General features: G+C 38.7%; 1 protein-coding gene across 36 annotated transcripts in view; it reads left to right on the forward strand.

The window, feature by feature from the left end:
- TENM3 (teneurin transmembrane protein 3) overlaps positions 1 to 27718 on the forward strand; it is a 1291791-nt gene that overhangs the window by 1258315 nt on the left and 5758 nt on the right. For all 36 annotated transcript variants that reach the window (XM_077177351.1, XM_077177368.1, XM_077177366.1 and 33 more), the window contains 5 exons: positions 14354 to 14529; positions 15221 to 15456; positions 20951 to 21247; positions 22441 to 24052; positions 25870 to 26000. In XM_077177351.1, coding sequence (XP_077033466.1) covers positions 14354 to 14529; positions 15221 to 15456; positions 20951 to 21247; positions 22441 to 24052; positions 25870 to 26000 — 2452 coding nt within the window. The remainder of the gene's footprint in view (positions 1 to 14353; positions 14530 to 15220; positions 15457 to 20950; positions 21248 to 22440; positions 24053 to 25869; positions 26001 to 27718) is intronic.

Here is a 27718-nt window from a genome sequence, read left to right on the forward strand (position 1 = left end):
TCATATTTCTGTCAGTGTACATTTGGCTGAGGCAGTGTGCAGGAGGACTCTGAGCACCTGTATCTACTCTCCAGCCTTTGCAGATGCCCATCAGAGACACAAGAGCAGCAGGTGCTGCTTCACTGCATATTGTGTCCTGAAGTGGAGACAGGGCTAGGAATGCTGATCCCTGACAAAGACAGCAGGTGGGATGGTACTGCTGCCAGTTTTAAGGTATTCTTACAATAATCTGTAAATTGGCAGGGCTTTGGTAGCGGGCACCTTCCCAAAGCATTAGCACACATCTGTAACATTTAATTGTGCTTTGGTGCATCCGCTGGGGATCTTTTTAGGTCCTGCCAAGAGGACACAGAAGCACAGCGAGGGTACACAGAGGAATGAGAAAGTGTTTGATTGGCAGGGCAAGTGTTCTCCTCCTCTTGAGTTAGCCCTGTCCTGTCTGCTGAGAGACCAAAGCACAGCATTAGGTGGGCTGGGAGTAGCCATCTATTTCCACAGAGAGTAAAGTCAGTGTTGAACTGTGACAGACACTGCCACTTGTTTCCCATAGGCAAGTTGGGCAAGACAGTCAGTTTGGGGGACAGTGAAGTCCTGTACAGAAATGAAGGCATCTGCTGGGTACAGCAGGCACTTTTAATCATGCTGACATTCACACTGGCTAATTGAGGACCTAGAGTTTTAATCAGGGCAGTAATTTCTCACCATGTTGGCTGTAGTTTCTGTGTAGCCTGCTGCGGTGTACTGCTGTAGCTGGTGGCTCCTGAATGTATCTTAATGGCGTCTGCCTGATCACAAAAAAACTGGATATTATATTCACTATTCAGTGGGTGATGGGTCTGTCGTTTTCATGATGGGGAGAATTTAGGGTGCTGTGTGTCGTGAAGTACACAGCTATTTCCTGACTCTGCAAATAGCCATCTTTCACACCTGATCTGCTTTCATGCAGACTTTCTGGTCTGAGTTAGGTTATGTCCAGCTGACTTACAGAGAGCCCAAAGGGCAGGCTATTCCCCTCAGTAACTATTAGGATTATTTGCAAGCTGCTGCTTATGCACTTCCTAAACAATTACCTCCAACCAATGTCTCGTTAGAATTCCCAAGCTGAAGTAATTCTAGAGAAAGCTAGGCAATTTCACTCACCCAAATTTGCAAGTGTATGAGGCTTTTGCAGAAGCAAAGATATTTATCACCTCCCTGTAGCCATGGTGAAGCAGTAATCTGTTTAATTGCAACAAGGAAGATTCAGATCAGACATTTGGAGGAACTTCATGGTGAAGATTTTGGAGCCCTGGAGCAGACAACAATGATAGTGACCCCTTGCCCTTCATGGACTGTCTTTAAAAACAGATCAGACATCTTTCAGGACCAATGCAGGAAGAACAGATCCTGCCCTGGGGTAGAGGTTGGACTGCATGACCTCTCAAGGTCCCTTCCAGTAATGTTTTCTATGATGCTCTGTACAAGCTAAAACCAAAACTAAAAAATTGTACTGATTATGTAAAGCCACAGGGAATAAGGGGCAGGAGGAAGGCACTGTGTTACTTTTCTTGCCAAAACAGCATTCTTAAAAACATCCATCAGTCATCATAGCTGCTTGCTTCTTTTGAACATAAAATCCCCATGCACCAAATCTATGCCTGTATATTTCCCTTTTGAAGGAAAAAATAATTGTGAACACAAGTCTTTAGCCATTTTTTATTATAAGCTCAAGTATAATTGTGACTTTTTGTTGCTCATGATTTGTAACATTAAATCTGACAATGATGGATTTGAGAGGTTTCTGCTACCATTGCCAAAAGAAATGGAGCCTGTGAATTATCACAGAAGAGCAACTCAGGAATAGCTTGGTTAACTATTCTCCTGTGCAAGTCTGGTTGTGTAAGTGGAGCATGGATCCAAATAACTTATTTCAGCTGGGTTCTCAGTGGTTTGAAAGCAGGTTTATGAAAATGATTCAGTCTTTCTTTTTTCCTTTTCAGAACAAAGGGGCAATATTTGCAAAAACATTTCATCCCAAAAATTGGCAGTCACTGCTCTGGCACATACTAAAGCATTTGGTCTTGTTTCTTTTCATGGCTTTTTTCCACAGTTTAAATCACACTAATATCAGATCCAGAAAAAATTTACTTTTTTATTTATTTTAGCCTGGACACAAATTAATCTATAGTTTATTTTTTTAGTCTCTTCTTTCACTGAAGAAGGGAAGGACTGACACACAATAAATGGTTTTTTACATTCTTTTTTGTTTTTACAGTGAAATTGTAAGTACTAGCTTGAATTACTTAGGATATCATATAATCTGATTTCTTTGTTTACAGACTTGGGGGATTTTTAATACCTTTATGGCAAAATGGACTTGTAAATTTCTATTTTGCTAAGGGTTTTAGTGTACTGATCAAAACTGACACCTTAAATTTCAGGAATGTGTACTTTTTTCAAAGCACTGTTGCTCAAATTCATAGTAACTGTTACCTGTTTTTAGAGGTCCAAAAACTTGCTGAATAAAAATGATGTTAACAGAGCATTTACAGAAATGATTGAAAATGCATGCATACTAAAAAACCAATGGAGCCATATCAAGCTAAAAGTTGCCCAGATTAGGTTTTATAATGAAATTATAGTATTAAACAAGGTATAAAAGTAATCAGCCTGATCAAATTCTCTTACAAAATTCTGAGATATCTGAGCTGGAAACTATTAACTATAACTGCATATTATGTATGCATAATGTGAACATTTAAACAGATAAATCTTAAAATTTAAACTAATTATCTGCATATTAGCATTTTGGAAGTGACACTTCCTAGCTAGCCTATATGGCATTATTTCTATGCAGCAGTTTCCATTGTGACTTTACATACAGAAAGCTAAGCCAGGTGCTTACAATATACGAAAAGAGCATTTTCTCTTGACCTAGGTTTTGAAATACTAGAAGCAAATGCCTAAAAGCCCCTGTGCAGTGGCCCAGCCATGCCAGCCTGTGGCTGCTCTGTGCTCCCTGGGTTGTGTGAGGAGCTGGCAGAGGCTGCTGTGGCAGGGAGGATCCCTCCAGGACAAGCAGCCAGGGCTGCAGTCTGTGCGCCATGGGAGCGCCGGCACCGTGCCCGTCTCGCACAGACACGGAGTCCTTCCCTTCAGCTGCTCTGGAGCAGATCCTGCTCCGCCCAGTGTTGGGTGCCTGGGATCTGTCCCTTTGTCCCGGCTGCTTCTGCAGGCTCCTCTGTAAAAATACAGGTGCTCCTTCCCCCTCAAGTTCTTCTGGAAGGTTCAGGTTGCTTGTGCTCTCCTTAGACATGAAGTAATCCCAGCAGCCACTGTTCCTTGTCTCTTTTCAGCTTTCTCATATTTTTCTTCCTCTTCTTTTAGAAGCAGTATCAGCAGGCAGAGATCTGTTCCAGACTAAGATGGCTCCTCCTCTCTGAAAATCCACTGCCTTTCTTCCATTATTCCATTTTGCTCTCCAGACCTCCTACTAGGTTTCCTTACTTTCTTGCCTTGTATCTTGCTCCTTTCCACATCTCCCATTATTTCCCTAAGGTGTGTTTGACTTTCCTATTTTTCCTTTCCCAGCAGTGAATTTCTTTGCAGTCTCCTGTTGTATCTCTTGGCAGTCCATCCAATGTCTCCCCTGACACTTCATGCCCTGAGCTCATTTGTCTTCTCCTTCCCCTCCTCTCCCTCCCACTCAATCCTTGTCTTCAAGGCAACAGGAAGCAAAAAGAGTGACATTAGCAAGCAGAGTTCTTACAAGTTTACTTTGCTCCCACAGTTAAATTAACGAGCTTTCCAGCTATTTTGGAAAGGTGGTGAAATCATGCAGAATGTGAAATCCTTACAGTAATTTATGGACTCTAGAGAATCGCAAGCAAAAATCTCCTTTCACTGTATGCTGCAGAGTTTGCATATTATGCTTTTATTAGCAATGCATTCAGTGCTGTGGTTTCCCTAAAACTCTGTGATAGAGAGTCAGATATTGCCTCTGGCTTGGACTTGTTTAGTTTCCCCAAGTACCAGGCACATCATCTGTAACTGTCAACAGTTGGCAACAGAGAATAGAGTGTTTTGCAGTTTTTCTTTTGCTTCATCTTAATGCATTGTCTGTGGAGTCTGACTTGGAAATAGTGAAATTTGGCTATGGAAAAGTCTATGGAACTTATGCTGAAATGCAAGTATTTGATTTGATCAGATTAAAATTATACCCTAATAGTAGTGTCAGCTCACTTGCACTTTTACTGTATATTAAGAGGTTCAAAATTCAGTTTTCATAATTACTATTTCTGTACCATTTCAGGTAACATTTGTGGGGGGTTATTTTCCTGTAATATTTGTGTTTCTATTTGTGTTCATTTTTCTGTCCTATTTATACTTCAGTACTATGAGTATCTAAAAATGCCTATGGTTCTTGTTACTTGCAGTTTTGGGGCTTTCATTCTAATTTGATTCTGCTTTCTTAGAAATACCAGAACTTCGTACAAAATTCTAATCTGGATTTTTTTTTAATCACTACTAAACAACACTATCTGAATGTCCTTGGTATCCTAGTGCTTTTTAGGTATTTTTATCATTTTACTATCAACAACCTTTGTTACCTTCTGCTTTTACTGCTGCTGCTTCTTGCTTCATCAGTGTAAAATATAGTGGCTATAAAATAATTAGCCATATTCATTCAAGCACTTTTGTTTAGCCAGTTATCATGTTCTTGCATTAACTTCTGTGAAGTCATATGAGCCCTTGATTGCAAACTGTGACATACAAGTGCAGTGTCTTTAATCTTCCCATACTATATGTACTCAAGCAACAAAAAACATATTCTCTTCATTCTTAATTGTTTTCAAACTGTCTTTTTTGGGAATATTTTTGAGATGGCCAGTCCTTACATAAGTGCCTCTGTATCCACATTGCCTGGCACAATGCAGCATGCAATACAGATATTTCTCTCTTACAGCATATTTGCTGCTCCTCCTCTCAATAAGACACAAATTTAAGATCTAGTAGCCATAACGCTCTCTCACATCTTCCTTGCCATGGAGGCAAGGCTGGCCAGAAGGCAATTAAAACTCTTCCTCTCTATTCAAACAAACAAAGTATGCCCCCTACCCAAAGAGAACTTGTAGGGAAAAATATCAACCTGCCATATTTCATTTGGGTTGGTTTTTTTTAACTTTACACTGAATACATCAGCACTACACAAGTATGTAACTGTTTCATGCAACATGCAATTTCTGAGAGGAATGCAGTGATGGCTGTGCTTGCTGACAGGACTTACCATGTTTCTTCTTAAGATAAATCATTCAATACATTTTTTTAATTTCTATATTCAACTTTAAAGAATATAGGTTATGTCTCACAGTTTTCTAAATCAGAATTGTAACTCAGCTTTATAGTAGCTGTCATAATACAACATTATATTATTTAGTCTTATAAGACTTGTGCTAATATGGGAGACAAACTTGCTGTTTCAAACTCATCCTGCTTAATAAAAAACAATAAAAATAATCCATTAATATATAACATTAAAAATAATGTTATGTTAATGTTAAAAATAATCCATTAATATATAACATTAGATATGGATGTGGCATTTTTTAGAGAACTGCAGTTTGTCCCCAGATTGCCCTGATAGCAGTAGTATGTCTCATCTAATAGACCTTTACCCATTCCTTCATTCTTGAATGTTACTGTTTCTTCTTCTTAGAACTAGGCTCCTTAATAAAAGCAGACCTGAGAAGCCATTGAATAGATAATAATATCAACATCAGAATGCTCAAGACACATAGCAATATTATTACATGTTACATGTATGAAAAAGAAGGAATTGCTTTGATTTCTGTCAAGAAAGTCAGCATGTGATGTCTCTGGTTTAAGAGAGCACTTAGAAGTAAGGATAGTGCCGCAAAATAAGCAGTTTTGTTTGTATTAATGAAATAAATGTCCTGCACTGTCAATCCAGTCAGCTCTGTCCAGGCTTCTGAAAGTATCTGTCTCCCTTCTGGTTTATGAAGGACTCCACAATACCATTTGTTTAGTTATTGACATGTTAATAATCTTGTTCCATGGTAGTTTTCTTTGTCAAACAGAAGTGAGAGAGGCTACAGTCAAGCCAGCTCACCCTCCTTGACACTCACTTGGCAGGGAACCTGGTGTGGTGAGGGTGCAAGGACAGCTCAGGATCACATGTGAGAAGGCTAATCTCTGTTTTCAGTCATGCTGTATTCAAACATGTCCTCAAGCCCCAGCAAGGGATTTGGTCTTCCTTGCTGTCCCAGTGAGGCCAGACTGATCAGCTCTCTAAAAAGCCTACAAGGGACATGCATATTAAAGTCTTACCTTTAGAGGCCCCCACAAGAAGGGAAAGTCTCTCACTTCTGAAGCCTGCATTAATTGGGTGTGACTTGTACTCTGAAGGAATAGGGCTGTTACTCTAAATTAACCACAGAACCTGAATCTAACAATTATTGTTTACTATCTTAGTAAAAGATAGTAAACTGCCCTAAAAGAAAAGAAAATACACCCATATAATTTTATTTTCCTGTTACTAAATTTGCTTTTCAAACATAATGTAATTTAATAAGTTGATTTGCCCACTTTTTGTGACCCTGTAAAAACAGCTTTGTGGAGTTTTTAACCTTTCAAAATAAAAATAAAATTAAATTAAATCCCCACCCTACCACCAAATAATAATTACAGGGGAAAAGCAACATTACAGCTTATTCTGTGAACAAAATGTCTGGCCAAACAGACCAACCTTATCTCCTTTTTTCACTAAAGGCCTGCACACTCAGCTCTGACAGTGTAAGCAGACCTTTCAGCAAGGAACAATATGTGACACAAAGTATATATACACCAACATTTCTCTTAGTTGAAAGGCCATACTCTGGTATTTATATCCACAAGGCACACAGTTTATTTGTGCAGTAATAGATGAGCTAAAAAGGCGAGGGAGGTGACACACAGACAAGGCAGCAGCCCTGAGGTTAGGGAAGCTGCCCGCTGGCACACCCTAGCAAACCCAGAATCCTTCCTCTGTGCATCCCACAGGGCTCAGGGGCAGTGAGTTCCCATTACAGGGAAGTTGAAAAGTGAGAGATGAGGGTTAAGGTCTTGTAGATAACAGCCTAGCTACTGTATTTAGTCTCATCTTCATAAGAACGAGCCCCTTGAATTGCTCCTGAATTGGCTGCACTCAGTTCAAAAGAGTGTGAGCTGCTGAGGCACACCCCTAGCCCTGGGAAGCTGCTTCATCCCTAGCAATGCCTCTCATGTAAGCCACAGTGCCTACATCCATCCCTGACAATGCCTCTCATGTTAGCCCCACTGCCTAACACCCCACTGCTCTCACCCCACCCTTCCCCAGGCACGTACCCTGGAGCTATTCTTCCTGCTCTTCAGTGGCTTCATTAACACTGCTCATTTGTGTGTTTGTGTGCATGTAGGGTGCATGTCAGATATGAGTTGTGAGAGACTCGGTTTTGTGGCTCCTTAGGAGAATATACATGGCAGGTGTTTGCTGCAGCATGGAGGACTGCAGTACCATACAACAGTGAGTGAGAAGTTTGGCAGTATTCTGGCAAAAAGTAAAGCATCCCCAGCATGGTAAATTCATGTTTTGCTTCTTTCTCCACAAAGCACTGCTCCCCCAAAATACCTGGTTCCAAATACCTGGAAGTCATTTTGGATTGGGCTGTGAAAGTGGTCAATCTTACACGGCACAAGCACTGAACTGAAGCTTGTTTGTCTGGTCGTGCATTGAAGTGGAAAATGAGCATCAAAACCTTCTCTGTATGAAAGTGAATGAGCTATCATGGGAAAAGGTGTTGATTCATTCCTTTGAGCTCCCTTTCCAACAGACACATTTCCTGCAGTGATTCTCGTTTAGAGTGTGCCTGTTGTTTTGCAGATGAGTTATGGCTGTCAGGAAAGGCCTATTTAAGTGAATTGTTCACGTCTGGTGTGCTGAATGCTGGTTTACAAAAAAGACTGAAAACTGTCCTTTTAACATTATGACAAAATAGACACAACAAATAAAAAGCCTCAAGAGCTGCAGTTATAACAGGAGAAGGTGAAAAAAGAAATTGCCAATCACTTTCCAGCTGAGGAAATCTCTTCATTAAACCGGGACTAAAAAATTCGTCCTGACCACGTTGCTAAGATAAAAGACCATTACCTGAATTATTTAACCAGCTGTGCAAGCAGTTTTATAAGACTTCCCCAGATGAAAACAGAGTGAAGACCCTTTCCCTATGGAAAAAGCCATCAGATGAAGGCACAGGAAAAGCTTGAGTTGTCTGACAGTTGGTTGAACAGGGGGACAGATAAATGGACAGATAAATATAGCTGATACTAATACTTTTAATGACCTTTTAACCTTTTTGGTTTTGTGAGTTTGCATTTTTTGCCCAAATTCCTTTAAAAAACAAGTAGGCATATAAATTTCTGTCCAGAATTGGGAATCTGGCTGTAGTTTAATTTAACTTTTTCCTAGAATCATTCCTGGACCTATTTTCTGTAATTCCTGTTTATCCACTTTTTTTTCAGAGCTAGGCACAACAGAAGGGAAAAGGAAAATAAAAAGGGACAGGTGAAAGGAAAAAGGAGAGGGAGAGGGGAAAGGAATAAAGCAGGAAAGAAAGGGGGAAAAAAAGGAAATTGTTTTTAAATATATTTAGAATTCTGTAAAACTGGAAAGAATGTTGATTTTTTTCATAAAATCATAGAATATTCTGAGTTGGAAGGGACTCAGAAGGATCATCAATGTCCAGCTCCCAGCCCTGGCCCTCCACAGAACAGCCCCTAGAGTCACACCATGTGTCTGAGAGTGTTGTGCAAACAGTTCCTTAATTCTGTCAGGCTTGGTGCTGTGACCACTTCCCTGAGGAGCCTGTTCCAGTGTCTGACCATCATCTAGATGAAGAACCTTTTCCAATATAAACCATATCCAACATAAAGCTCCTCTGACACAGCTTCATGCCATTCCCTTGGGTCCCATCATGGTCACCACGGAGAAGAGATTGGTCCCTGACCCTGCACTTTCCCTCACCAAGATGTTGAAGCCCACATCTCCCTTCAGTCTCCTCTTCTTCAGGATGAACAGACCAAGTGACCTCAGCTGCTTCTCATGCAGCTTCCCCTCAAGGTCCTTCTCCATCTTCCTTGCCCTCCTTTGGATGCTCTCTGACAGCTTTATGTCATTCTTACATTGTGGCACCCAAACTGCCCCCAGCACTCGGGGTGAGGCTGCCCCAGTGCAGAGCAGAGCAGGACAATCCCCTCCCTGGCCTGGCTGGCCACGCTGTGCCTGATGCACCCCAGGACACGGCTGACCCTCCTGGCTGCATTTTTTCTCATGCTTAATAATATTCCAGATAAGAAAAAAAGAAAAATGCTATCACTTCTTCGATAATAATAAAATAAAATATTAAAAATCCACTTGTCATAATTTACAGGCTACTAATATATATCAAATTGTCATTTGCTTTCTTCTTGTTAAGCAAAACAAAATATTAGGAAGACATACCACCATATTCTTTATTGTTTGGGGTTTTGGGGTTTTTTTTTAATTGTTATATCTCCAAAGGAAGTCATAGTTTAATATTTCAGGTTTCCCAATATAATTGTAGTGTGAATTCACAAGCAAGATGCTAAACCTTTTAAGATACAAATACAAATGTATTTTGTGGAAATAAAGGAATATGTGCAGGTTATATATGAGTAGTTAAGGATCCATTGAAGTGTCTCTTTCATTTAGACTAAATAAAAAATGAAAAAAAAAAAAAGGAGAAATCATTTTTGTCCGTCTCTCTTCAGACATATCAAAAGCAAAAATGCATGTCAAAATGAGGAAAGCAATGTACAAATTGAGTAAAGGAAAAAAATGCAAAATTCATTACATTCAAGTTGAAAGTTTCTTTCTTTCTTTCTACAACCCACATAATGGTTAAAGGTGGCCAAAACTAGAGCTTCCAGTAACTTGCCATGCCCAATTTTAAACCAGTAGGGGACAGGAAAGCTCCCTACAGGTGAAGAAATGCTAATGAAAGTGATGATATATTAACTGTTGGCTTCTTTCCTTTTGATTGGCAAAATAACCATTTTGGGTACTGGTTGAGAGAAAGTGCTACTAGAGTCGCTTTTCTTTACCATCATTTTCCAACTTGGAATTTGCTTTCATTTGGGAGTGGCTACACCTGCAGTGTGCTACGGAGGCTGAATACAAGTGAAAGAATGTATTTGGAAACCAAAATTCTGTCATGTTAAAGACAACACTCTTCTGTGTAAATGGCCTCGACAAGCCAAGGGAGACATTTCATTGCCAGGTTAGGACAGATTTTTCAGCATGTTGTCAACATGGTATGCGCCTAAAAAAACAACACATTGCACTCCTGAATGTCAACCTTGAACCTTCTCTTCTCACCTGCCAAGAAGCAGCACTCAGGTATAAAAGGCTTCCCATTAATAGTTTGAAATAAGTAGGGTAATGTTCCATAAATTTTTTAGCCACTCTTGGTAATCTGAGATGCAGAAAAAATACCTAATGTGAGTTGAGTGAAAGTATAACAGTACTTTTCTACTGTCAAAATTATGCATGTCTATATTATGAAATGTATTCATGCTTCATTTCTCTATTACAGTATCCCAACTAATAGTATAATCTGTAACCAGTCTTAAATACTTAATATGCATTTGGACTGCATGTCTTGTTATCTGAAATGTGCTGGAACTGGTGTGCCTTGCTCTTCAACCTGACATGTTTACAACAGAAAAAAAAAAATCACAGAATTTATTTTGTTGAGGGATTGTGCTGCAGAAGTCTGGAGAAAAACAGTATCAGTCATAAATTAGCAATTGGCTTTAGGTGCAGCCTTTACTATACACTTTATTTCTACAGCTCCCTATTCTACATTGAAATAACTTCTGATATAAAACATTAATAAAGCTCTGCATGTTGAGGTTGAGCTAAATGTGCTACAGACTAAGATAAAATACACTTGAGAAACAAGTCAAAAATAAAGAAAAGTAGGACATTTCCATCTGTGGCAAGGCTTACCAGGAAGTTATTACTGCGAAGTAAAGTGTCCTACATAGCCTAGAACAGAAAATGGTCTGGGAAGGCATGTAATTAAAACTGAAGGAGATGAGCAATGGAAGAGAGACTTCCAGCAGGTGAAGAGCAAAAGGTCGAGAATCTGGGAAGCTGATAATCATTATCTCTGAGAAATTCTCACTGCCGAAGTGGAAAACTATCTGGCAGTGGCAGCTCATCCTAAGGAAGAAAAAGGATTTGATCTAAGGGGAACTTCAGTTAGCGGTGGTGGCAGCTGCCCCCACTGCTGCCTTCAGAGTTATTGACCAAATATGAAGATTGTTGCCTTAATGCCAACAGAAGTGAGCTGAGCAGATTAATGCCCACAAGGTCACGTCCAAGGAGCAAGTTTCTGGTTTAGATTCTTGAAAAGTTTATGTGAGACTCACTCTTCAGGAATTGAAGAGGTTGGTGGAATGGCTTTGCTGTGGAGCCTGGCAAAGGAGAAAGATCAGAGGGCTCCATGGTAACACATGTGCCTGAGCTTGTGTTTGGATGAAAAGATCAAAGAGGCTGTGAAATACCAAATATAGGCACTCACCCTCTAGACTTCAGATCTCATTCCTTCTAGGGCAATTTCAATATTAGAACACTAGGCAGATAAAAAGAAATCGCTCAGTCTAAAACTGACAATCTTGGATGAATAAATTCACCTTGGCAGCAGAATGCAAGGATATTTGAATGTAATAAGAAAAATGGCCTCAGAATGCCCAAAGGTATGAGTGATGTTGCTATGCTGTGCATTGATAAGGCTTTGATTGTGGGCAAGAAGATAGCAAGTATAAAGTAAGTTTAGTATTCGATGTACGGTGAACAAAATGAAGGACACACATAGCAATCTGTCACCAAATGGAATATGTAATGAATTGTAGAAAGGCCTATTTCCCCTTTTTCTTTTTGTTCCTGGCTATAAAAGTGTGAGAAATCCTATTCTTACCTTTCACATCTCAGTCACATTTTCTTCTTGCACTAGGATGCCTGAACCGAGCAATCACGGCTTTTAAGATTCTTTCAGGTTTTAAGTCATGTTTTTAAGAACATTAATGTGTAACATGATTTCTTCCTGGTCTTTGAACTCTCCCCCACTGTAATATTAACTGCTTATCTCAGGCTCATGATGTGCCTTGCCATATTTGCGGAAGACGAGACCAGTTCAAGAACTATAGGCACAGTCAAAAAATAATAAAGTGGAAGCAAGAATGCATAAAAGAAGGATAGCACAGTTCAGTGCTGCATACTGCACTAAAGCCACACACTGTGCTGAATACTACTGATGTGTAGCATTTTCCAGCTCAGGTGGTATACTGAGAAATATGGTAATTAGTTTCTCACAGATACTGTGATTAAAAGGGCAAAAAGTTCTTACAGGGAAATCTCACCATCTGTGGCTTTAGTAAGCATTGTATGAAATAAAGACCAGTACCAGACTACTGTAATCAAAGGATAGAAGTAATTCCCAACCAAGTAATTTGGTACCATTTTCAAACATAAAGCAGAAAATAGAAAAGGACACTAATTGGACAATATATGCTCCCCAGGGAGTTGGAAAGGGAAGTTGTGCATGAAAATAAGTTCTTGGAACTGAGGCATGAGACTGAAGGTCATGAATAGGCTAGCAGTCATGTTCATGCCCAAGGAACTTAAGTATGTTTGTTTTGGTCTCCTGCATAAATGGAATATCTCAGCTTGCCAAGTCCAGTATGTGAAAAAGAACCACAATTAGGGACAGAAACACACTGGAAGAAACCTCATTATCTTGAAATGTACTTAACTTCAAAAAATAAGTTTTCTCACTTGACTTCCCTGGCTTGCAGTATGGTTTCTGATTTTTAAATATTCTTTTCTCTTGCCTGTTGCTAAGTGAACGTCTTACATAAACAAAGGAAATCAACTGTGCTAAAAGGATGGAAATGACTGAATGCAAAAAGCTGTCAAATCTACAGAGTAAGCAAACTGGAAGAAAGCATTTCTTAACTTAATCCTTTCAGTTACAGCAATGCTGTGCAGTACTCATGCTGTTCAGAGAAAGTTAGTGTTGTGGGTTACAGCTGTTAGGATTAATTCTCTCATTTTAAGAAAAAGAGTTTCTGTGGCCTCAGTGATATGGTTGGGGCTTTTGGGGGGCTTTTTTTGGTTTTGCTTTTCTTTTCCAGTAGGAGCAATTTTGATGATAAATATCAGCATGAAATGTCTAGCACACTGTGAGGACCTGCAGGGTCATGTTCTAGTTACTTTAAGAGACTAAGGCGTTGTTCACCTTCCCACTACATGGTCACAGGACAGGGATGGAAACCTGAGAGCAAACAGGTCATAAGTGGGCATGAAATCCTCCTTCGGATGCTTTTTTCTCTCTGTTGCAGCTATGGGCAGGCTATACTTCAAAACAAGGAGCTTCAGCTGAACACCTAGGCTGACAAATCAGGACTCTAGCACTGGAAGAGCTAATCTTAAAGACAAGCTTTATGACCAGAAGCTCACACAGTGCTTTACCTCTCCTTATACTGTGACCAAAATGCATGTTTGGATTTGGATTTGTAAGCATGGTCTCTGGTCATGTACCAAGATGTACTTCAATTACAGAAATTCTATCTACCTATTCATGTTAAATGGATATTGGTTTAAATAAATGTCAGTCGACACAGAAAAAAAAATCTCACAGTTTGTGTCACAATTCTCAAACAGTTCACAAACAGTTCACAGGTAGAGATGTTAGCTGTTCTGGTTTCCAGCTACAAGCAGCTTAAATAGATTAAATATTACCCCAGACTCTGCTCATACTAATACAAGGGACATTAAGCTCTCAGGAGTACAGGTGTTCTGCATACTCATTGAATAGGAAAGGCCCAAGAGACACTTTTATTAAGATACCCTTATTTCAAAAATTTTGAGGATTCCTGCAGTAGCAGCAAAATCTACTCCAGTTAGAGGGAGTAAGTACAGAATGCTGCAGAATTTAGTACCAATAAATATGCTTCCTTTGAAATGGTGAATTAGATGTGCAGCAGGATCTGGTCACGCTTCAAAGAATAATACGCAGAGCTGAAGATCCATCTGTTTGCTCTTGCTATCACCATTGAGATTCCTGTATGTTAAGCAGTCTTTTGAGTACTTCAAAGCATGTTTGAAGTCTTTGCTATGCCTATCCCAAGCACACAAAAAAAAAGCAAAAGTGCCTTAACAATAGTAGCTGGTAGCTGGTGTTTTTCTTCATTTTAGTTGTAAGTGAAGACAATTTGTTCCTGCTATTTATCATTTCTGGACCTTCTTTTTTAGCTATGATAGCGAGGGCCGTCTAACAAATGTTACATTCCCAACTGGAGTCGTCACTAACCTTCATGGGGAAATGGAAAGGGCCATTACAGTGGACATTGAGTCATCCAGCAGAGAGGAAGATGTCAGCATCACTTCCAACTTATCATCAATCGATTCTTTCTATACCATGGTTCAAGGTACTGTAAACAAAAGATTTCTCAGCAGATACTGGCCTGAAAATTGTTTTCTTCTGGTACAAGCAGCTCCAAATAGAAGTGAAACTTTAGGGGCATCGTGTCTGGAGGAAGGGGTGATACATACACAGTTTTACACCTATACAGAAACAACTGTTCAGGAAAAGCAGTAGTATTGCAACAAAAGTAGCATTAAGTAAGTTTTCTAACCAAATGGTTTTGTAAGCAGCTATGGGAAGTAGAATACTTACTTTATATTAAAAAGGAATCTTGGAAAGAAGAGATGGATTGAAAGGGAAATAGGTACAGAAATAGTATGAAGTGATACTTTAGCTTAAAAGCAACTTGTAATATCCCAGCAACCACATACTTGCAAAAGTGAATAATCATAGTATGCTTAGGATTAGGCCAAAAATGCCTAATGAAACAGCAGAGAATGTGTTTTGTGCCAGTCCAAAGAACATACTATTAGGATGAGACTTTCTTAAGTATTTATGAAACTTTGATGATAGGTCCTAAAGGCATTTTTTGCTCCTCTGGGATATATTTATTCTTAACAATCTCACCCTGTCTCTTTATTACCATTGGGTAAGTTGTGTGACGTCAAGATGCACATATTGCATAAAGTGTCCAATACAAAGGCGGAGTCTTAACCCATGTAGGTAACCTGGAATTCTCTTTTTGGCCTTTTCAGATCAGTTAAGAAATAGCTACCAGATTGGTTATGATGGCTCACTGAGAATCCTGTACGCCAGCGGCCTGGACTCACACTACCAGACAGAGCCACATGTCTTGGCTGGCACTGCCAACCCAACCATGGCAAAGAGAAACATGACCCTGCCAGGGGAGAACGGGCAGAACCTGGTGGAGTGGCGATTCCGGAAAGAGCAAACCCAAGGAAAAGTCAACGTCTTTGGCCGAAAGCTTAGGGTAAGCACACAAGCATGAGCAGTATCTACTGCATTCTCATTAAGGGATGAGGAAATGTAAATACATTCCTGTAGGTATTGCCACCAGCAGCCACAGAATATTCACTGTAGACAAGCTGACCGTAGATTGGGAAGTACTTGGTTTTATTACTTCATTTATTGGCTATTTTATTTATTAATTGTTCTTTTCTGTGTGTCATGGTTTAACCCCAGGCAGTAGCCAAGCCCCACACAGCTGCTCACTCAGTCCCCCACCAGCAGGATCAGGGACAATTGGAACAGTAAAACCCAGAGAACTTGTGAGTTGAGATAAAGACAGTTTAATAGGGAAAGCAAAAGCCACACACACAAACAAAGCCAAACAAAGAATGAATTCACAGCTTCCCATGGGCAGGCAGGTGTTCAGCCATCCCCAGGAGAGCAGGGCCCCATCACATGTAACAGTGACTTGGGAGGACAAAGCCATCACTCCAAACATCCTCCCTTTACATACTGAGCAGCCGGGGTCACCTGTCCTGGCTGTGTCTGCTCCCAGTCCCCCATACAGCCCCAGTCTGCTCTCCAGTGTGGCAGTACCAAAAGCAGAAAACGCCTTGGCTCTGTGGAAGCCCTGCCCAGCAAAAATGAAAACATTTCTAGGTTATCAACCCTGTGTTCAGCACAAATACAAAATATGGCCCTGTAGTAGCCTCTGTAAAGAAATACCCCAGCTAAAATCAGCACTCTGTGGAATTAAAACTGTTGGGTTTAGATTGGAATGGCTAAAAAGAAAAATTTTCTGCTTTCCTTCACTGTTTTTCTTTCTGGTACTGAATTCATGTAACTGATTCAGAATCCTGTTTTAAATTATTCTACCATAAGTTAGCATGATCCCTGGGTTTGTTTTTTTTTTTTTAATTTTAAATTAAAATTGTAGTAAGACTTATTCTTACTGTAGAAAGGGTTTAACTGTGTGTGCATGAGGATGGCATATTCCTCTAGCATATGTCTTTACCATTTTTTTGGCATTCCTTCTTCCTATATAGCGGGTGAAATACAAGTAGGAAGCAAACTATGATTTATGACAGCCATTTGGTAAAGACAACACAGATTAAGCATTTAAAATTGTGTTGCCAGGAGACCATTTCAAGATCAAAGGTTTGACTTACTATTAGAAATGAACTCAGTTCTTTAAAATAAAGCCTAGGCAGTGTATCAAATGAAAGTAAGTAATTTCAGACCACTTGACTTCTTGCCATTTGAAGTCTTAAAATATTTTGTATCTTCCATTGGGACAAGAAGGGAGGGAATGTTGTTATGCAGGTTATATTCCTCTCTACTACTTTCTCTATAAGAGGAATGGGTTTTTTTCCAAGAAGGAAGAACAATTATGCACAGCAGCAGCTGCTTAAGAACAATATATTAGTAACTACCTGTGGCAGCTATCTTACATTGATAAGGAAGAGGAAAAGGAAGCCATAATTCTGAAGCTCATTCTTGTGGTTCTGGTTCATAGGCATGTCATTTTATACCACAGTGATATAATACACCTGCCAAGTCATTTGTGAAAGAAGCCCAAGAGAGGTTTGGCAGTGAAACAAATCACCACAAGCACAGTTCTCAGAAGTGACACTAAGTTTTGTTATTCAAGTGCAGTGGTGGTAACAGTTAAAAAGAGAAGGTAAAGTTGTCATGGGCAACTCTAACTTTGAAGAATTAAAACCCAAAAAAAAAAAAAAGCAAACACAAGGGATAGATTTAACAAGATGAGAGGGAAAATGAAAGATTACAGATTAGGATAAAATAATACTCATTACATAGAAATGGGAGAAGTAGGGCATGTGGAGAATGAGCTAATAAGAGACAAATGCCTCAAAAAAAAGGAAAGAAACTTGTCAGCAATGAAAAAAAAATTAGAATGTTTTGTGAAATTTATTTACATGGAAAGATACTACTAAAATGTCAGTTGGGGGTGGATGGGGGGATGTAGGAAAGCAGAAAAAGAAAACAAGAGAAAGAAGAACAGGAATAATTTATGGAGCTCATCATTTCTATGTACAGACAGATATGTCATCAACATTTTTCTGCAAAGAAGACAAATGTAGACAAGAAACAGTGACAAAATGTATTGCCAGTAAAGGTACCCATCTCTGTGACACTCTCTGTGTTATACATATGCAGTATCTAATGGTAAAAAGTACACTGTCAGCTACTCTCTTGGTCTTCTATCTTGTTAATATTAGTTCTACCCAGTACTAGTAATCTTTCTAAAGAAATTAATTAGGAATTATGTTGCCCTTCTCAACAGTCTTCAGTCAATTTTGCTTTTGCTCTGACTTGGTTTGTAATTCTGTTCAATAAGCTAGTTCTTCTCTGGGGCTGTATGTTTGGTCCATAAGCTGGTTGTGGGCAAAAGTGCTGCCAGTCCTCTGCATGAAAGAGCCTTTTTAGGGCATTGGACTGAGGGTCTCAGATAAAGGAGCTGACATGAACTCTGTCTCAAGGGATGCACCCAGAGCAGACAGGTAACACAGACAAGGCAGCTCACAAGAGGAGTCTCCTCTTGAGACCTGACATACTCCAGGCTATGCAGAGGTCCTCAGTTTTCACATTACCTCTTGAATCTCTCTGGAAGACACAGAAATATATTCCTCTAACAGAGGAATCAAAGACAGATTTCATACTTCTCACTGAAAAGAAAAACAGGAATTAAAGTAGAGGAGAATAGATGGAGACATAAATTATTGAAACATATCAGGACAGTAGGTAAAGACTGTCAGAAGACTCAGTTTTGTGTCATTAAGTGTTTCTTCACTGGAAATTTCTTCAAGTACAGTTTTTATCATAATGAAATCCAGAGGTTTCAAATGTATTTGGAGTGTGGTTATCTTGGACACAATAAAAACATTCAACTTTCCCTTAAAAGTATTTTTCTAGCAGAGATGTTATTAAGAAGCACTTTAGAGAAAGGCACTGCTTTAGCTGAGATGTGTTATTCCATCCCTACACTGCCCAATGAAACAAGCTATTTCACCAAAACTCATTGTTACTCTAATTGCCATCTCTGTTGTGGGATAAGCAAGAACAGCCAAAATTTCACCAAAAGCTCACATTCCTGAATGCAAGAGCTCTGTCAGCAACGTCTGAAAGCAGGAAACTGGCTGGAAGAAGTATTTCCTTTCCTTCCCCTCATATCCTGCCCTTACACAGACCTGACAGATGGGAAGTGAAAAGGCAAGGAATGTTATCATCCCAGTTAGCAGCTAGGGCAGTCAGACAGTGGATTAAGTACTTTGTTGCAATTTATACAGGAAGGATGTGCTTAGCCAAGAAATTAACCACAATTGCTTGGACATCTGCCTTAACCATAAAACCACCCTTCTTTCTTTGCCAGTTCAGAAATCAGAAGAGTCCATTTTAACTTCAGTGTCTAATCCTGAGAGATGGACAAGAAAATTTATAAAAAACATAATTAAATGTAAAATAAGGAAGGGGAGGGGGAGAGAAAGGGAAGGAAAAAAATCAGAGAAGCAAAACAGGCCGGGAACATGCAGAGATGAGTGCAGGCAGACACTGGGGGAAAAAAAAAGCCAGAGACAAAGGAAATTTAAAAATTAATTTAGGTAAATGAGCTAATGCTAGATGTCAGAAAATTTAAAGAAAAACTCCCTGAAAACAAGTTAAAAAAACTTCAAAAAAGGAGTTGAATGGAAGCACTTCACACTTAACTTTAACTTACTTCTAGAATCTGTCTTGTAGCATTAACTTTTCAGATTATATTTCAATAACTTTTGATGGTTCATTAAATAGGTAAAACAGTTATTGTGCATCTGCTAGATTTAGTGTACTTTACTTAGGAGATTTACATGAAAGTGGGATTACTTTTTTTCCTAAATTGATAGTGCAGATTCTTCTCATGGCAGTGATTTCATATAAAGATAAAGGTATTGTACATAAATAGAGAGACAGACTGAGCAAAAGAGAGCACTTGGAGGAACTTTTTTCCTATTTACCTATGACCTATCACCAGCACTTTAGTACTTTTTATACCAATAATAAAGGATCTAATTTATATTGATCTCTGTGAAGCTTATTAGCCTCAATTTTAAGTACCAACATCCATGGCATGTGGAGTTTTGAAATTTCAGCCTGAAAAATCAAAAAATCTTCCAGTCATTTCTTTGGTGCATCCCTATCTATTCTCTTGTTCTTTTCTGAATGTTATTTAGCCATCTTTGTTTACCCTTTGTAATGGATGTGTGAGGTACTTGAAACAGATTTTTTTTTAAATTCTTAATACACATAGCTCTCTGTCCATTTCTATCCTACTTCCCACATGTTCACAAAATACAGTGTTGAAAAAAATCTCAGTTATCAGTTTTTCACCCCACATGGAACAACTTTAAAAAGACACAGCAGATACAGAAATGGTTTACAGATGAACAAAGAAATCCTTGAGGGCTGTTTGAGAACACTAAAGCACAATTCAGTGCTGAGAGGAATGGAGAAGTGCAAAGATACTGATATAGGAAAAGAAAACCAGACATTTTCCTTTCATAAATTCAGAAAGGAGAGCCAATTCAATGAAATTGAAAGTTGACATATTTTGAACACTAAAGGGAGGTGGGGGTGGATTTCAGTGTAAAAGTATTACATAGAAATCAATATCCATCACTTGTAGTTTACATATATCAATAACAAGTTTTCAACATAAATGTATCTATGGCTTTATTTAATATAAAGCATTAATAAAGCTAAGGCTTTATTTTCAAATCACAATACTTACAAACTTCAAAGCATTTTCAACTGTTTTTCAATGGTTCAGTAGTCTTCCAGTCATTTATGGCTTTAGGTAGTCAGCTTTAATTAGTCAGTTAACTAGGAGAAAGATATAATCCTCTACTAAGGAGTTCAGCCTTATAAATACATTGCAGCAGTGGATAGTATACTGAGTTAAATTTCCACTTGATCCTGAAGGGGAATGCCTATGTTCTAAAAACGGTTTAACCTTAATTTGAAGACCTAACATGCTTTTGAAGATCTTAATCTTGCATTTGCTATTTTGAAAAATACTTGCTGTGAAGGACTGAGATTCAGTTCTTTCTTAGCATGATTGTTATGAATTGGAAAAGCAGTTGCTGGGAATATATTTTGACAGTAATTTTCTAGATATATTTCAGACTGCTTACAAAAGAACTAGTTTGTATTGAAATGACCCCATTTATTACCAAAGTTTTCAGTACACAGCTTTCAGTATTTCCTTAACAGTTGACTAAGCATCAAGAAAGAAAACATTGCAACAAATTCTGAACCCTCTCTTCATATAACCAGACCTTCTAAGGTAGATGCTATTATAGTGCCTTACAGTTATATCAAGAAGTTGCTAAAATACTTTACACATACAGCAAATCAATCACTATAAACGGTATTTAAAGAATAGCTAGCTTTGTGGAAATAACAGGTTGCTGGGGTTTGAACAGCATGATTTATTGTGTCATTTTGTTTGCTTTAAAAAGGTTAATGGCAGAAACCTCCTTTCAGTTGACTTTGATCGAACCACAAAGACAGAGAAGATCTACGATGACCACCGTAAATTCCTGCTGAGGATTGCCTACGACACGTCAGGGCACCCCACCCTGTGGCTCCCGAGCAGCAAGCTGATGGCTGTCAATGTCACCTATGCATCCACAGGTCAAATAGGCAGCATACAGAGAGGCACGACTAGTGAAAAAATAGAGTATGATGGACAGGGAAGGATAGTGTCTAGAGTGTTTGCTGATGGGAAAACCTGGAGTTACACATACTTGGAAAAGGTAAAGAACGCTCAGGTTTTTTAAAATGCTTGGAATGTGCTGAAATTCTGCAGCACCTCATTGCTGCATACAAAGCAAAAATAGGTAGTAGCAGCACATTGCAATTATTCTAAATATCAACATGTGATTCCAAGGGGAATGTTTCATTCCACAGATATGTAATCATGCTGTACGTAATTGCTAGGAATTGATGTGTTTTTAAATTATTTAGGCCACTTACTAACAAGAAGCATCTGCATTTACCTTTTATCTTAACACTTAAAATAAGGTACAGGGACTATCTGCAATTCAGTTCAACTGAAAATAATTTGTTTGCAAATGCTCTGCTGTTGTGGGCTTTTTTCACTACCAAGAAAAGCTCTTTTTTCTAAATAGTTACAGCTGTCAATTTGTACTTGCTATATGTTGTAGCATCAAAATAAGGGGTAGGCAAAAGATTAGGAATCAATACATATGTAACAATTGCTGAATGATAGCGCACCTTCTAGAAATATCTGTGAAAATCACCCTTGTGAGATATGCAGAAAGACAATCCATGTCTTTTAGGGGTTTAAATATATTTCTGTTGAAGGTGTTGCTCAGCAAATACTGTTTCCTCGTTACCACAGACTTAATTTAATCAAGATCTGTGATACATAATAGCCACACATTAGGAAAATGTCAGAATAATTCAAGTGGCTCCTTTCGATATGAATAATCAAACAATTGTTTTGCCTGTGTCTCAAAAGCTTACAGAACAAGAACACAGTATTCAGAGTTCTCAGGCTAGTCAAATTCTTCAAAATCATCTCTAATTGTAAGAGAGAAATTGTATCTCCCATATGTTGTTCTCCTCGTGAGTTAATGGCTCTTAGACAGTTTTACTTCTTCCCATATTAAACATGACTTATCTGAATCCATTGACAATCTGCTGTTTAGCTGTGAATGCTTGATAAAAAAGTGATACAGTCATAACAAGTAGCAAATTATGAATGTGGAACTACTAATTACAGAACCCCTTACAATTAGGCATACAAGTAAATTAGGCAGGGAGATGTTAACAACATGTAAGGTCAATGATAACTCAATTAAAGAGGAGATAATTTTCTCAAGTGGGAATGTCACATTTTTGTGAAGAAATAGTATCAGTATGTGGCGGGAGGGGAGATACTGCACCATTTGTCACATGATAAAAATCTGTTCTTAATTTTCAGTCAATGGTTCTTCTGCTCCATAGCCAACGGCAGTATATCTTCGAATATGATTTGTTGGATCGGCTCTCCGCTGTCACCATGCCCAGTGTTGCTCGTCATACCATGCAGACTATCCGCTCCATCGGCTATTACCGGAACATATACAACCCCCCAGAAAGCAATGCTTCTGTTATCATGGACTACAACGAGGAAGGGCAGCTCCTTCAAACTGCTTTCCTGGGGACCAGCCGGAGAGTATTATTCAAGTACAGACGGCAGACGAAGCTCTCAGAAATTTTATATGATAGTACAAGAGTTAGTTTTACTTATGATGAGACAGCAGGAGTCCTGAAAACAGTAAACCTCCAAAGCGATGGTTTTATCTGCACCATTAGATACAGACAAATTGGCCCATTGATTGACAGACAGATTTTCCGCTTTAGTGAAGACGGAATGGTAAACGCCCGATTTGACTACAGCTATGACAATAGCTTCAGAGTGACTAGCATGCAAGGTGTCATCAATGAAACCCCATTGCCTATTGATCTCTACCAGTTTGACGATATCTCTGGCAAAGTTGAACAGTTTGGAAAATTTGGAGTTATATATTATGATATTAACCAGATCATTTCAACAGCTGTAATGACATACACAAAACACTTCGATGCACATGGGCGCATCAAGGAAATTCAGTATGAAATATTTCGGTCATTAATGTATTGGATTACAATTCAGTATGATAACATGGGACGAGTGACGAAAAGAGAAATTAAGATTGGGCCATTTGCCAACACCACCAAATATGCTTACGAATATGATGTAGATGGTCAGCTCCAGACCGTTTATCTGAATGAAAAAATAATGTGGCGATACAACTATGACCTGAACGGCAACCTGCACTTGCTGAACCCCAGCAGCAGCGCCCGTCTGACACCGCTGAGGTACGACCTGCGAGACAGAATAACCCGGCTGGGAGATGTACAGTACAGGTTGGATGAGGACGGATTTCTGCGTCAGAGGGGTACCGAAATCTTTGAATACAGTTCAAAGGGCCTTCTTACTCGAGTTTATAGCAAAGGCAGCGGGTGGACAGTGATTTACCGCTATGATGGACTCGGACGACGCGTTTCCAGTAAAACTAGCCTTGGGCAGCATCTCCAGTTCTTCTATGCAGACCTTACCTATCCAACCAGGATAACTCATGTCTATAACCACTCAAGTTCTGAAATCACATCTCTGTACTATGATCTGCAAGGACATCTTTTTGCCATGGAAATTAGCAGTGGAGATGAGTTTTACATTGCATCAGACAATACAGGGACACCACTGGCTGTTTTCAGTAGCAATGGTCTCATGCTTAAACAAATTCAATACACTGCCTATGGAGAGATCTATTTTGACTCTAACCTTGACTTCCAGCTGGTAATTGGATTCCACGGAGGCTTATATGACCCACTGACCAAACTAGTCCACTTTGGAGAAAGAGATTATGACATACTGGCAGGCCGGTGGACAACACCTGATATTGAAATCTGGAAGAGAATTGGGAAGGATCCAGCTCCTTTTAATTTGTACATGTTTAGAAATAACAACCCAGCCAGTAAAATACATGATGTGAAGGATTATATCACAGGTAAGAGAAGGTTACTTGATTGCAGCTTGGGGATGTTGTATCTACAGGCATCCAGCTTAGAGGGAGTGAGGCTGTAGGCAGAAAGGGTCCTCCTGTGATCAGTTTAACACACCAGCATCACAGAAAATATTCACTGGAAGCTGGTTGATATTTTCCAGTGTAGACTTTTGCAAGACTGCTAATGGCAATTGCTCAATAAGCCCCAGGGCTAGCACAAAGTAATGTGTACCCAGCCAGGTGCATAGAAGGAGAAGTAGGGTAGTATAGAAAAAGGATTGAACTTCTCTTTTGGCAAAAAAAGGTGCTAACGTGCTTACTTTCATATCTCAATTCTTAGAGAACCTATATGCGTTTTGTTGTTCTAGAGTTAGTGATGTGTAGTGTTTTCCATTATTCTACACACCAAAAATCTGACTGCACGGCACCAGAATTTTGGGAAAAATGTATGGCTCCAATACATTTGATTTTTTTGTATTTGAATTAAGTGTAAATAATCCAATTTACACAGACATTGCCAGTCTACAGGAAGGGCTCAGCCCCACTTACTTAGGCGCTGTGAGACTACCACTTAGAAGAGCATCCTGGGAATCAAGTGGGTTTGCATTCATTTAACAAACAGCAGCTATTAAGTGGGTTGCTAGCAGGCTGCCTGGGAGTAAGAATAAAAACAGACCTCTGAATCTGTCCTCTTTTAGCAGCATGTGCTGTAGGGAATGCAGTTGGAATCAGATTCTTTGTGCCATTGAAAATCATGCACTTAGTTCAGAAATTGCCCTCAAAATACAGTTTTGGTTCTTTTCTTAACATCTTTGATGTCTGAAATGCACAGGCAGACACTGCTTATATAAGGTTAGTATTACAATTGGTAATTTGGCTGCCTGGCAGTTTTAGATGCAGCACCTCATGAGGCATAGGATTTATTTGAAAATGTTAAAAATTATTTTAAGATAAATATTTCTTATTTTTTTAATTTTTTTGAAAAATCTGCTTCCTTATCCCACATATTGTGAGCATTCTTAAGTAAAAATTATTAGGCTTGGTAAGGAGCACTCTGCCAACCTCTAAGCTTAGTTTTTGTGGAAGATAGTGTAAAAAAACAGAAACAAGGCAGAGCACTCTTTCTTGCCAAACAATTGTTAAGTGATTGTTGGCACCCCTAATTTATTTTTAACAGAACATAAAATGTATCATAAATAATGTGATCTAATGGTAATTTGGTGTCCTGTCTGCTTACTGATGCACTTCATTAGCTTTTCATTTCATCGATCCCACATCATCTTGAAGAGGAGCAGATTTCTCTTGAATCAACAAAAAATATCTGCCAAATCATTAAAAGGTAATTGGCCATATAGGTGATATTTCAGGAGTAGTTTGAAGTCATTACACACACCAAAAGGACCGGATGTGCTCTGCAGTACTTTTTTTTTTTTTTTGGCTTTGTTTAAAAGTATTGATGATGAGGGTATGACATAAAGCATATTTAACCTGACCATGAAATTCCAGTTGGTTTAGGCTGTATGACAAGGAAATCTCCCCTTAATTGTGCTGCCATAATTGTTCTGGAAGTCACCGAGGCCATCAGAACCTGATTGCTGAACTCTGCAATACCTTTCAACTGAGCCTAGTGCAACTCTTATATAAAATAGACATCTTCTTTTAAGTTTAGAACTGGAAGTTTCCTCTATAGGTTTGCTGTTTCCATACAAAAAGAAATCAACTATGCCAAAAGCTATTATATGTAAAAATTGTCTGGTTGCAAAATACAGAACAATTCTAATATTTTTCTCTGTTTTTTTCTTATAATTATTCCCTTTCAGATGTTAACAGCTGGCTGGTGACATTTGGCTTCCATCTGCACAATGCCATCCCTGGTTTCCCTGTTCCGAAATTTGATTTAACAGAACCTTCTTATGAACTTGTGAAGAGCCAGCAATGGGAAGACATACCAGTAAGAAACAAAATTAAACATACAAATTGAACAAGATAGAATGTTCCCTTCCATTCAGATCTTATAAGGCATGGATAATTCTGACAGCCAAGGTTTTTTGCTAAGTTCAATCCAAACTTAGTACCTTTATCTAGTTTAAGAAATTACAAGTGGAGGGTTTATTATAGATTTGCTAAGTTAGGTACTATTTTATATAAGCTTTTGATTGCTTTTAGCAATTATAAAAATTTTAAAAGACAATAATCAATGAAAAGTTTAAGGTGCTCTAAAGATGTCTAATTTTCATAGCAGAAACTACAGAAATTATACTTGTACTAACATTCTGCCTGTAGACAGTAAATGAATACTGTAGTAAAAAAGAGATGGTGAAATAAACAGAAGAAGAGGTGCTATAACATACCCATACCAGGCACCACTATAATTTTGCTTCTTTTTAATATTAACCATGTGTTATGGACACCATGTGTCATATGTAAAGATAAAATACCGAAACTGAAATTACCTGAGGTAAATTCTGCTATATCACATAAAACTCAGGTGCTTATGAAGTTCTTTGAAAGCAAAAAAAAATGAACTTTCATCCTGAAAACCTGCTGCGATTTTAAATAATGAAAGAAATGCATGTGGAAGTAAAATCTAAGTTTGCTATTTAAGAAAATTGTATTTACAAATTAGGCTTACTCAAAGATCAAATACCTATGCCCTCAAAAATCCTATGGTTTTTGCTTTAGAAGGAAGCATTAAGAGACATTAAAATGGGTGATCCCATTCTAAACAGTCAAAGAAAAGATCTCTTTTTACAAGAATCATGATAGAGAATGCTACAAAAATTAAAGATGATACAAACTTTAAAAATCCTACAACCTAATGTAGATCAAATGTCCTTAGAATGGTGGCCCAGCAGAAGGGAACATATAGAAGCTAACTTTGCATTCAGGAAGTTAGTTAGTAAGTTAGTTAGTAAGTTAGTTCATTAGTTCATTCTTTTTTAACAGCAAGGAATTGAGTAATAGGGAGAGACTAGAGCCCAGTATGAGACTAGTGTCTCCCATGAGCAACAAAGTGAAGGAGGAGCATGCAAAGCATTCCAGTTGTATTGGGAGATAAGAGACCTGTCATCAGGCATGGCTGTGAAGAATGATCAGAGGTTGTTTAGGTCTCAAAGTTAGGTCTCAAAGGCTAAAGAATGAAATCATCCACTACCACCAGCAAAATCATACCAGGAATAGAACCAGTCTGGTCAAAGAGATGAGGGCAGACAGCTAGTTGTCAAAAATCTTTGGGAGAGAGCTCAATAACATGAGGAATGCCAGGAGCACGTGACGTGACAGAGCAAGAAGGGTGTGGTAGGAAAACAAAGATTCAAAAGTCTCATGTAGGAAGAAGCTGCAACTCTGATATTCACTGGTGAACAAGCAAATGCAGAAGGAGGCAGAAGTAAACACACAAACCACTTGGTTATTTTGAAACATTCTGGAGTGAATGAGCTTTACTGAGCTCTGAGGATACATGTTAAAAAAAACAAAACTTCGTCATTATGAAGTTGCTATAGCATCTTGCTGCTCTCACTGATGATTGCTGTCTACAATATATTTTGTGCCCAATAGCTTTCATGTAGGATTTACAACAGCTGAAATCCATACTCATTAGCAAATGCAGACCAAAATCTGCCACATTCAAGAAGAATGGAGAGTCCAAGTTAATTCATAATTCCCTCA

Source organism: Agelaius phoeniceus, chromosome 4 (assembly GCF_051311805.1).
Source record: "Agelaius phoeniceus isolate bAgePho1 chromosome 4, bAgePho1.hap1, whole genome shotgun sequence".
Lineage (NCBI taxonomy): Eukaryota > Metazoa > Chordata > Aves > Passeriformes > Icteridae > Agelaius > Agelaius phoeniceus.